This window comes from Misgurnus anguillicaudatus, chromosome 11, assembly GCF_027580225.2.
Source record: "Misgurnus anguillicaudatus chromosome 11, ASM2758022v2, whole genome shotgun sequence".
Lineage (NCBI taxonomy): Eukaryota > Metazoa > Chordata > Actinopteri > Cypriniformes > Cobitidae > Misgurnus > Misgurnus anguillicaudatus.
In genome coordinates, this window is record NC_073347.2 from 24,787,332 (window position 1) to 24,799,230 (window position 11,899).

The 11,899-nt window shown below is 40.0% G+C and overlaps 2 protein-coding genes across 2 annotated transcripts; both read left to right on the forward strand.

The window, feature by feature from the left end:
• The first annotated feature begins 402 nt into the window (after nucleotides 1–402).
• Nucleotides 403–4,277, forward strand: nt5c1ba (5'-nucleotidase, cytosolic IB a). The gene is made up of 6 exons (XM_055170262.2): nucleotides 403–669; nucleotides 792–959; nucleotides 1,370–1,499; nucleotides 2,142–2,264; nucleotides 2,584–2,768; nucleotides 2,883–4,277. Exons 1-6 carry the CDS (start codon nucleotides 547–549, stop codon nucleotides 3,258–3,260), a joined length of 1,107 nt encoding a protein of 368 aa, XP_055026237.2. The 5' UTR covers nucleotides 403–546; the 3' UTR covers nucleotides 3,261–4,277.
• Nucleotides 4,278–4,349: 72 nt separating this feature from the next.
• Nucleotides 4,350–7,999, forward strand: rdh14a (retinol dehydrogenase 14a). Its single transcript, XM_055170263.2, has 2 exons — nucleotides 4,350–4,738; nucleotides 5,893–7,999. The coding sequence occupies exons 1-2, from the start codon at nucleotides 4,496–4,498 to the stop codon at nucleotides 6,508–6,510; spliced, it is 861 nt and encodes a 286-aa protein (XP_055026238.2). The 5' UTR covers nucleotides 4,350–4,495; the 3' UTR covers nucleotides 6,511–7,999.
• The last annotated feature ends 3,900 nt before the right edge of the window (nucleotides 8,000–11,899 follow it).

Sequence of the window (11,899 nt, forward strand, 5' to 3'; positions counted from 1 at the left end):
CTCGGAAAAATAATTAAATTAATAATAAAGGAAATATTTTCTATTTTTGGGTCTGTGTCATAAAACCCAAATATAACGTTTCTCAAACGTACTGCAAATCCTGGCAAAATCTTACACTTAGAAAAAACACATCAATATCTTTCCACAACTTTTGTATGTAGCGACATGACCAAAATAAATGTACAACAGTTTCATCACAAGTCAAACAAAAATAGCATGTAATCTCAATGTCAGCTTTAAATCTTTGTATAAACCTCTTTACAGGGTAAAATCTGTGTAAGAGCTTGAAGGACATTTCTTTCACTTTGTTTGTGAGAAAAAAAGAAGAAAAGAAGTCAAAAACAATGATCTTATCTTATTATCGTTTTTTGCTTTCGACTCAGAGAAGCAAATTTAACCAACAGGAGTATGCGTTGGAAATCCACATGAAATTCTTGCACGGAAACGATGACGTCACTGTGTCGTGTTGATGCTGAGGGGCAGCCGAGTTTGGGCAAAACGCAAGTGCAGTAGTGCACTCATTCAGACATTCACCGCAATACCACTATGAGCAAACATGAACGCGGGCCGAAAGGAGGCCAGTCAAACTCTAACACCAGCGATGAAAACAACAGGGTAGCTGTCAAGGATTTATATGACGATGGGAAAGCAACCAGGAAGCCCCGTCCGGTAAGCGAAATATGTATACTGTACGCTGCCCGTATGCGCATGACACTGTGCCCCCCGTAAATAACAACATGGGTCAGTCACGGATTATTTACCCTGCTAAACATTTGCCTTTTGATATACAGCCCAAACCCAGCAACGCTGTAACGATCGCCGTGTCGTCGCGTACTCTGTTTAACATGGGGAAGGAAAGGAAGGTGTTTGAGGAGGAGGGGCTGGAGAGGTATGTTACCTATCAGCTGGAGCTCGAGGACCAGCCTTTTACTCCAGGGGTCGCATTCCCCTTTGTCAAGGTAACAAATATGGCGTTTATATTTTTAGCCTTCGTTCAATTTCTTTTTAAAACTTGCCTGACTGTAACCCCTAACCTCCACTACAACCTCCTGTATGTAACCTGATTCCATTCAGTAACTATACACTACACACTGTTGGCAATCACTGCCACAAAAACTCCAATATGCACGAGATGTAGGTCACTTAAGATGGTTTAAAGTATTATTTTGCAACATATAAATACATTTCAAGGAGGATTTAATAGAAAATATGTATAATATGCCGGAAAACCAATGTGTGCCCCCAGTGTTCATAGAGGGACTTTGTACATGAACTCCACCTTATTACGACATTCCATTGTAGGGCAGGACTCAAACACAGATCATTATAATTTATTGTATAAGGAAGTTAATTTGTTTCTTATTAACAGGCACTGATGAATGTAAATGCTCGCTTGCGGGAACTGTACCCAGACAGTGAGGAGCTGTTTGATATTGTGCTGATGACTAATAACCATGCCCAGGTCGGCGTTCGCCTCATCAACAGCATCAATTACTATGGTATTGGAAAAGCACATACATACATTATGGAATTCTGTAACATAGAGACTCAGCAGAGCTATACTGACTATCTATATGCCTGGAACTATTATTAAAGAGTAACTAAAACCATGGTCAGAGCCTGACTCCACCCACTGGCAATATTTGAAAAATGCAAAAAAAGTGGGCAGACCCCAAAGGAGATAGAGGGGACAAACTGAGTGTGGTGAGATCGTAACAAGGGCATGGTGAGCTTGAACCTCACGTAGTACCGCTTACATCAAGTTGTACCGCAGCATCCAATAGATGCTATAGAAAAATTCAACTGCAGTAGCCACCATTCAACCTGAAGAGGGCAGCACTCATACGTTTTTACACCATAAATTGTAGCATTGAAACACTTTATACCCAAATGTAAAAAAAGTTACTCAAATCAATGAATAGCACTAATAAAGCCCCATTCTTACAGATCATTAACTAAAAAAAGTTGGTTTAGGGTTTAGTTACTCTTTAAACCAAAGCATACAATAGTCTTTAATGATGATGATGAGGTTTCATCTCCAACACATCTCCATTATGTTTGGCCGGTTTCTAATTAGGACATATGTATTACACATCTATATATTATATAAAAAAATAATGATTTAAATTCTCTATCTGCAGATCTAACTATTGAGAGGTTTTGCATGACGGGTGGGGAAAGTCCGATTGGTTACCTAAAGGCCTACATGACCAACCTCTACCTATCTAGAGATTCCAAGAAGGTGCAAGAAGCTATCGAAGAAGGTATTTTACATTCACTTACATTGTTGCCTACCGAGCCCCTAAAGTGATATTGGAGTAAAAAAATCTAAAGTTTAGTTTCATGTGCTCACGCAAAACCTTCATGTGCAGATTTTTTTAAGTTAAGTATCGCGTGCGCACGCGATAGTTTTATGTGAGCACGCGATAGTTTCACATGCGCACGCAAAACTAAACTATTTAATTTTTGCTCCATGTCTTCTTAGGGGCTCAGTAGTTGCCACAGTGTGTTTTTTTTAAGAAAACACTCTTTACATTTTTAGCAATGTGAAGCTAAATTCTCTTTAAATTACAATTTTCACAGGAATAGCAGCTGCTACGATGTTTGCATGTGACAATGAGAATCAGCTCAGTGACACGCAGTTACGTGTAGCCTTTGACGGAGATGCTGTTCTGTTTTCCGACGAATCAGAAATTATTGTGAAGGAACATGGATTGGACACCTTTTTCATGCACGAGAAAGAGTTTGAGAACAAGCCTCTTGCCCAGGTACAAAAAAAAACAAGATATTAAAGTTCACTAATGATGCAGAGTATAGTATATGAAATTATCTGATTTTAATCTACATTGATTTAGCATTGTTTTTGCATCACTGTCCCAAAGGGTCCCCTGAAATGCTTCCTGGAGGCACTGGGTAAACTCCAGCGCAAATTTTATGCGAAAAACCAACGCATTAACTGCCCGATCCGCACTTACCTGGTCACAGCTCGAAGCGCTGCCAGTGCTGGAGCCCGCGTCCTGAAGACCCTACGGAGCTGGGGGTTGGAGATAGATGAGGCCCTCTTTCTGGCTGGGGCTCCTAAGGGACCTCTCCTACTAAAGATCAGGCCTCACATCTTCTTTGATGATCAGATGTTTCATATTGAGGGAGCCCAGGAGCTGGGGACTATCGCCGCCCATGTGCCTTATGGGATTGGACAAAAGTACCATAAAGGGCAACGCATAGACACAAGCAATGCAGAAAATAAGGAAAAAAATTGATGACTATCAAAAGCAAAGCCCATATCCAATCTCTTTACATACCTAAACGTCTAGGGGTGGTTTCCCGGACAACAATTAGCTTAAACCAGAACTAGGCCTTAGTTTAATTAGGAAATATAACTAGTTTTAACAAATATGCCTTACTTAAAACATTTCTGGAAGGCGTTTTGAGGCAAAACAAAGGGCACTGATGTATTTTAAGATATGTCAGTGCAAGTTGTTTTCACCTCTTACATTTATTTTAGTCTAGGACTAGTCTAATTCCTGTCCGGGAATCCGCCCCTACAGTATATCAGTGTCATATCTCATCTTTAAAATACCTCGACTATAAATGTTTACTTCTATTAATAACAAACTGGGTCTGGAGCTCAAGTGAAGCAAGTGCATGGAAGACCCTGCAAGTTTATGTGATATATTTATTTATTTTGGTCCCTTTTAGGTGTGTTTTAAACCTTGAATCTTACAGATGCATGGTTACATTTTTAAATTTACATACTTGGGTTACCCATCATTATTATGTACAGTACTTATAGACGGTTTCAGCAGCAACAACATAAACACACACCTTTTGTGAACTAAACGCAACTACTAGTAGACTGCCAATACGGCTTTTTAACATGTTAATCAAAGTTTGCTGTTTAATATCTATTTAATTATATTTATGATCTCAGGGAATACGCACAATAATATTACATGTTTTGTTTTATTTATAGTGTGAGATTTTGCTGTCTAGTGCACCTTTTTGTTTGTACTGTAGCTTGTTTACTGCTGTATTTTGTAACCAATAAGAGTTCCAGACTTATTTTCCGCAATAATGAACTGTACCCTGCCTATATAAATGCTACGATAGGAAACCACATAGAATGTATTTTTACAGATGTTAAAACCTCTTTGTTTTTCTCTTAAGGTGCAATACATTGTTTCAATATATTAAAATTAGTATTGTCCACACATGTCTTGCTATAAACACTGGATGTATTACATTTGAGAATAAACTTTGTTTATTGACATTGACAATATTTGGTGTATTGTGTACTTTTACTACATTGCCCAGTGCGCATGTGTATTACTCGCCAATGCGCTTATGGGTAATGTAGTTCAATAACGTTCTGCTTACTTCCCACATGACTGAATGTTTACAACTACAAACCTGTTATTGAACGCGTTGTAGATGGACCCAGAAAGATCGGCAGTGAAGCATTTTCCCTTACAAGCAGTTTAAAGAACCTGTCGAGATGTTGCGTGGCAAAACTATTATCGTCACGGGGGCAAACAGCGGCATTGGAAAAGCAACGGCCGCGGAACTGCTCCGGCGGCAGGGCCGAGTGATTATGGCGTGTAGAGACCGAGAGCGGGCAGAGAAAGCTGCCCTGGAGATCCAGCAGGAGACCGGACCGGACCGAGGGGAGCTCGTGATCAAACTCTTGGACCTGGCATCGCTTAAATCTGTCCGTAGCTTTTGCGAGGAAATACTTAAGGTATTTTATTGTGCTGCATCCTTCCAGTGTCAGATATATCCTCTCAGATATGGTGATAAAGAAATATATTTATAGGCCAAACATGCGGTGCGAGTAAGCATCTCGCTTCAATATTAATGCACCACGCGCTGACTGGCGCGCTCTAGAAGTTAATAAAATTCACGTGACAGGTGCAGGGCGAGAGAAAGGATGATAACTGGCCTGCAATACAAAGAAAACGTTTCCAGCCCATATCATTGTTTTCGTGAATAAAATGCGGTTGATTCGCAAATAATCATCAGGAGATTGAATACCATATTTTGCCACCATTATCATTGTTTTCATTATTTCCTGTAAGAGAGTCGGACTTGTAACCCAATTCCCAAAGGTCACAGGTTGATTTTCCAAACCAATCCTTAAACCCAACCTCAAGTACGTAAACGCGAGGGTAGCACAAAATGTCAATACACCGGCAGGAAGCGACTCACGTGCCCTTGAGCAAGGCACCGTTCCCCCCATAGCGCCCTTGCACTGAAGGGAAAGCTGTCCACTGCTCCGGGTGTGTGCGTGTATTAACTACTCACTGGATGAGTTAAATGCAGTCACATTTCGAGTAGGGTTAGTAGTTACCATACACTAGCAATTACGCCACTTTCACTTTAAAATAGTCAGAAGTTGCTATTATTAGCATGGATAAATATGGGCTGTTAGGGGATTACAGAATACTGTAGGCTATACAGGGCCTAAAACCACTCACTACAACTTAACCAAGTTAGTTCAACTTCTTTTGATAATAAACCATGTCTGACGTTTACACATCAACGAATGTTTAAAAAAAGATTAGCACAGTTTAAGATTTTAGAGATTCTTTGGCCACATTGTTTAATTTTCTTATTCCAGTAGTAGGCAAAAAATAATTTCATAACTTTGGAAAGCTGGTGCCTTTGTATTAAACATTTTGTGAACATTATTAAGGCTCAGGAAAATGTTTTTTTTTAACAAAAACAATAGATGATCAAAATAATAATGGCTGATAAAATTATAGTCAATGTATGTTTTTATTTCCTTTCAGTTTTTATGCATATTTCTATGTAAATTTAAAATAAAATCATACGCTGTAGTTTGCTTGTAGTGCTGTATCTTTTCAATTTACCAATTCTGTATTTTTTTAACAGGAAGAGCCAAAGATTGATGTCCTGATCAACAATGCCGGAATCTACCAGTGTCCTTACACCCAAACAGAAGATGGATTTGAGATGCAGTTTGGTGTCAATCATCTGGGCCACTTCTTGCTGACTAACCTCCTGCTGGACCTCCTCAAACGCTCCGCCCCAAGCCGCATCATAGTGGTGTCCTCCAAGCTCTACAAGTATGGTGAAATTAACTTTGATGACCTGAACAGCGAGAAGACCTACGATAAAGCTTTCGCCTATTCGCGGAGCAAGCTAGCTAATCTCCTCTTCACGCTGGAGCTCTCCCGCAAACTAGAGGAGACGGGAGTGACTGTAAACGCGCTCACCCCAGGAATCGTGAGGACTAACTTGGGAAGACATGTCTACATCCCCATGCTGGTGAAGCCTCTATTTAATCTGGCTTCTTGGGCTTTCTTCAAGTCCCCTGAGGCGGGAGCACAGACTTCTATCTATCTGGCCTGCTCACCAGATGTGGAGGGTGTTCAAGGGAAGTGCTTTGCTAACTGCCAGGAGGAGCAGCTGTTGGATAAGGCCACCGATGAGGAGGTGGCCAAGAGACTGTGGGATATTAGTGAAGTGTTGGTGGGCATCACAACCTGAAAGCAAGAATTTTAAGAGATAGTTTAGTCAAAAATGAAAATTAGGTCAAGATTGACTTACCCTCGAGTTGTTCCAGACCTGTATACATGTCTTTGTTCTGCTGAACACAAAGGAAGATATTTTTGAGCAATGTTTGTGTAACCAAATAGTTTTGACTTCTATTTTTCCTACTATGGAAATGGTCTGGCTTGTTTACATTTATCTACCTTTGTGTTCAGCAGAACAGGGAGGTTTGTGCAGGTTTGGAACAACTTGAGGGTAGTAAGTAAATAATTACCTTATTTTCATTTTCGGCTAAACGATCCTTTTAAAGGAATACGCCCACATTTTGGGAGTTGGGCTTGTTCACCGTATCCCCCAGAGTTGGATAGGTCTATACATATTTTTCTCATCTACGTGCCTTCTGTGGCTCTGTCTGACGCAGTCCTCCGCTTGCTTGGCTTGGCACAGGGACTGGAGGTGAGTGGCTCCAGCTGGCATGCTGCTCCCAATAAGTGACAAAATAACCCGAACATTTTCCTATTGATATGTTGTGATTTGTGTGGTCACACCGTGTGCAGGTGGCAGGCTCATATGAGACACAGCCATCGTTTAACAGTATACATACTGGGAACTATATTCTCAAAAGGCGAAGCACTGCTACATAGGCGGAGTGACTCTGACCGAACTCTCTGCTCCTCACCAGGGAGCTTCTCGGGTGCTGCGAGCAAAAATCAGTGTGTAAAAGATGTCTGTGTCTCATATGACCTTGTTGTTTGTGCACGGTGTGACTATACAAATCACAACACATACATAGGAAAGTGTTCGCTGTATTTTGTCGCTTATTGGGAGCGGTTTGCTGGCTGGAGCCATTCACTTCCGGTCTCTGGGCTGGGCTAGGCTGGCGGGGGCTGCGTCAGACAGAGTTGCAGCACGCACGGGGATGGGAGGGGTATGTGTGAACTTTTCTGGCTCTGGGGGATACGGTGAGTGGGATAAATTCTCAAAATGTGGGCGTGTTCCTTTAAAGCATTAGTCTACTGACAGTGCACATTGCTTTCCAACCTAAAGACTTAGGATTTACTCACAATGTTAATAATTGGCATAAAATGGCTTAATTTGAAATAAAAAGCACACATATACAGTATTTACCATCAAGTAAGTATTGTGGGGAGAACTGGCCATTAGACACAAACAAAATGTATTTAACATCCACAAGAGGGGGCTGTTTTCCATAATTATGTACTTTTAATAATAATTTAATTAATTTGCAATTCTTTAAATAAGCAGTGAAAGGACCAAGCAGTAAAAGTGTTTAAATTGTGTACAATATACTGTATGCACTGTGAAAGAACAAAAGTTGTTTTGTGCTTTTTTTGTTATTGGGTAGGAACTCAATTTAGTATACACAAAACAGCTTATAACATCAGTCCCAATTTTCTTGTTGATGCGTGCACAATTTACGCAGTTTATCTTGCATATAACGATTAAAACAAATGAAAAACTTAAATGTTTGTGTATTTTTCGCCAGTTCTATCTGTCTTCCTGTTAAACTCTGTTAATTCTTCCAGTCATGGTAATCTACTCTCTACCTTTAGATTTGTTTGTTTTTCTTTGCAAAAGGAAATGCGTTTAGGAGCCTTCTTGGCCTAATAAATACATAGTTCAGGTTTTAACTACAGCTCAGCCAGGGTTATATAATTGAAAAATAGTCTGGAGGTTGTTACTGCGGGGCTCATTAGCAGAACAATTTTGGAATTAGAGCAATAACCCGCTCCGCTTTCAGAGTTCACTTACCGTCTAATTAACCGTTCTAGGAGTTGTTACAGTACAATTCAACTGCTTGCCTTCACGTAGACAAAGAAAGTACACACTCCTGTACGCTGTGTCTCTCCCACTCTTCATCATGGTTCCCTTGAATGTTTTCTCTTAGCATTAGCTGTCTCTGTTAGAATGGTAGCCGTCTTGATGGGTTCCTAATGCTTTTCCCACCTGTGTTTGCCATTAGGGCTTTTTCGGGATCATTTGGAGAATGTTCCGATCAGCCAAAAAGCCCCTAAGAAATCCCAGCATTCATCTGATAGCTCCCAATGAAACGGGAGGTCTCGGAGCGCTTGGCGAAAGAAGCTGGAGACTGTTTGTATTTGAAATAAAGAAAATTGGGGAAATTACGAAAGTTAATGGCTTTAATGACGCGTTTAGAAACTGTGCCACATCAGCGACAGAATGCCAAGCTGCCAAACGGAGTGATGCTTTGATTGCAATCATCTGACTGTTTTTTCTACCTCACAGAGACGAGGCGTGTAGATTTTTGGTATTCGTAGTAAAGCCCTTGTATCTTATCTAGTGGTTTGGCATCATGTTAAGCATTTCTCCTGTTGTGTGGCTTTCAGACCTGCTGAAAGCATCGTTTCCCACCGATTTTGCTAGGCATCTCATCCAAATCAAACACAGAACTCCCTTCTCTTTTATTATCCTTCGTGTTTGTTTTCGGTGATGGGGTATGGAGGGGAGATATGAACGCATGTTATTTTTCATAGTAAAAAGAGTTTCCAGCCTTAAGTTTAACTGATTGATTCTGAGCATGATGAAGTCACCAAGAGCTCTAAAGTCCTATTTGAAAACTCCTGCGGCTGTTGATGTGTCCGGTTCCCACCTGTTGATATAGCAATTCTCTATTGAAAACGTATCTAAATCTGATATGAACAATACATGTATATTTAATGACCACGTCATGCAAGAGGTTCAACACATAGATCAACTTACAGTGTAGAGGTTAAGTCCCACTATCCCTGACAACTGCTAACAAAAAACTAATTTCAACGGTTGTTAGGTGTCATTGGTTCTGTGGGTAAAACCCTGTTAAAAATGTTTTTTGGAGGGGAGGGGAGGGAAGTGTGAAAAATGTTTTCCAACAATTTAATTCCAAAAGGCCAGCTTTCAATTCTGTATTTGGTGAAGTGAACCAATCATTGCTAAAACATTAAAAATTTTATTTAAAGTATACCAAAGACATTGAATAAGCTATAGATATGTACACTAGATGTCGCCTTGGCTACTGCAGTTCATTGGAACGAATGCGTCAAATAGAGCCGCCATGGTAAAACAGGGGAGCCCTGCATCAGCGTCATTGTAAGCAATGGTGTAACGGAAATAAAATCCCCATAAATCGTCATGAATGCTATTTTCTAGGTTTTCTTTTGGTTCATTCCAACAGTGAGACATGTATATAGCATTGAGTCCAGAAAAAAATCTTAAAATCTACTTTTTCTAACTATAATGCATAGTGCGAGTAGCCTTTACATCCATACGCAGCACAAAAGTCTGGCATTGTCCATGAATTCGAAGTGCAGGCGGAGATAGCAGCGTTACCTAGCTACTTCCTATGACAGGACCCCTGTTCTGAGATGGCGGCGGTTTTGAGGCATGCTTAGAACCCCAAGGCAACATCTAGTGTATATATCTATGGCATACATCTTGGCCACGCGTCACAGTGCATCACTCCCGGATATCCAAAAATAGGTAAAGAAGCAGGACGTGGGTGAAGCTGAGGTGGCTGGTTAGCCACACCTGCCTAGCTCGATTCTACACTCTGAAACGGTGTTTAAATTAATATAATTTAAATGAGTAATATAATTTAAATGAGGACCAACCTTGCTCAGTAGCTGAAATGACCTTGAGAAAATGTGTTTTATTGCAACATGACCTTAGAATTATAAACAATTTTGGAATGTATCTACACTCTAAAAAATGCTGGATTATTTTCAACCCAGAGTTGGGTCAAAAAGGGCTAAACCAAAAATAGGTTAAAACAATCCAACACTTTGGCTTGAAACAACTCATAGGTTAAATTACAGCTCAATGGATTGGGTTTGTCACTTTTTGACCCAACGCTGGGTAACCCAGCATTTTTTAGAGTGTAGTAAGAAATGGGTGATAAACCCCTTGTTCTAGAAAAACTACTAGACAGACCAGCAAGCTTTGTGTTTTCAGCCCAGCCTAAAACGCTCTTCAGAGTACCCTAACAAGAAGTTTTAAAACCTGAGCGAAAACACTTCTGGCGAACAAATACAGATCTGCTGGCACAGAAGCTAAGCGAGCAATGAACAAAAACATCTTTCAATCTATTTATTATTCTTTATTTTAGCAGGTAATTTGATGGATTGCTTGGTCTTCTGGAGCAGTGACCTGGCCGTGGGTTCTGTGTGTACAGAGGTATGGTGAAGTCTTTCCCCTAAGGTGGAGCTCTGTGTTTTGACACACTCTTCAAAACAAAAAGAGTTTTTCTCTGGGTTTGGAGAAATATTTTGGTCTGTAGAAAGATAAGGAAAACATTTCGCCATTTTTCAACGCTATACCATCACATTCACACATGGAAATGATTGTTGAGGTGCAAATCCCTTCATGGGAAATGTGTAGATTTACTTAAGTACAGAAATGAACGTTGCCAAATTTAAGAGTTTCATAGACAAATCGCAGATTGCACTAGCAGCCCATTTTGGACATTTTCCTGCGAACAGAGTGTGTATTTATCTACGTACTGACCAGACCGGTAAATCCAAGAGTTTCTTGACATAAGAACAACGTTGGGTTAAACGCTCCCATAGGGGGGCAGCTGAAATTCAACAACAATGTTTTAAATGCAGCTCCTGAATAAGGTAATCTGTTTGGCTTTATCTTGCTGATATATTGGGATGTCATCAGATGCAGATTTGTTATTCTAACAGGTCACGTTGAAAATCAGAAGCTATAAATAATAATGCGTTTTTTTGAATGCAAAGTTAATACAGTGGCAAGAAAAAGTATGTGAATCCCTAGGTATGAACTGGTTTTCTACAGTGATTTGCCATAAAATGTTATCTGATCCTCATCTAGGTCACGACAATAAGCAAACACGATGTGCATAAGCTCACAAGACATAAATAATTCCAGTTTCTTGTGTCTTTTTTGGAAACACCCATTAAACATTCACAGTGCTGGAGGAAAATGTAAGTGAGCCCATGAGACTAATTACTTTATTGAAAGCTTTTTTTTGTCAAAAGCTGGCAAACTGGAGTCCAATTAATAAAATGAGTTTAAATGTGTGGTTTGGTGCAACTTTGATTGATATTAAGACACTCACACATTTTAAGATTGCTGTTAAGAAGCATCAGCTTTTCTGAACCATGCTCTTATAAAGATATCTGATCAAGAAATGTTGCACTCCATAAGGCTGAAAAGGCATACAAAACAATCTCAAAATGTTTAGACCTCCATCAGTCTACACTTAGACAAATTGTCTATAAATGGAGACAGTTAAATACTGTAGCTACCCTTCCTAGAAGTGGGCGCACAGTCAAGATGACTCCTAAGACACCATGCAGAATAGTCAATGAAGTAAAGAAGAACCCACGAGTAACAGTTAAAGGCT

Bases quoted from the DNA above. Each gene is read 5' to 3' on its own strand.
- nt5c1ba (XM_055170262.2), top strand. From the start codon at position 547: ATGAGCAAACATGAACGCGGGCCGAAAGGAGGCCAGTCAAACTCTAAC. The intron at 960-1,369 runs GTAACAAATATG...TCTTATTAACAG, and splicing joins TCGCATTCCCCTTTGTCAAG to GCACTGATGAATGTAAATGC. The intron at 2,265-2,583 runs GTATTTTACATT...CAATTTTCACAG, and splicing joins GCAAGAAGCTATCGAAGAAG to GAATAGCAGCTGCTACGATG.
- rdh14a (XM_055170263.2), top strand. From the start codon at position 4,496: ATGTTGCGTGGCAAAACTATTATCGTCACGGGGGCAAACAGCGGCATT. The intron at 4,739-5,892 runs GTATTTTATTGT...TTTTTTTAACAG, and splicing joins TTTGCGAGGAAATACTTAAG to GAAGAGCCAAAGATTGATGT.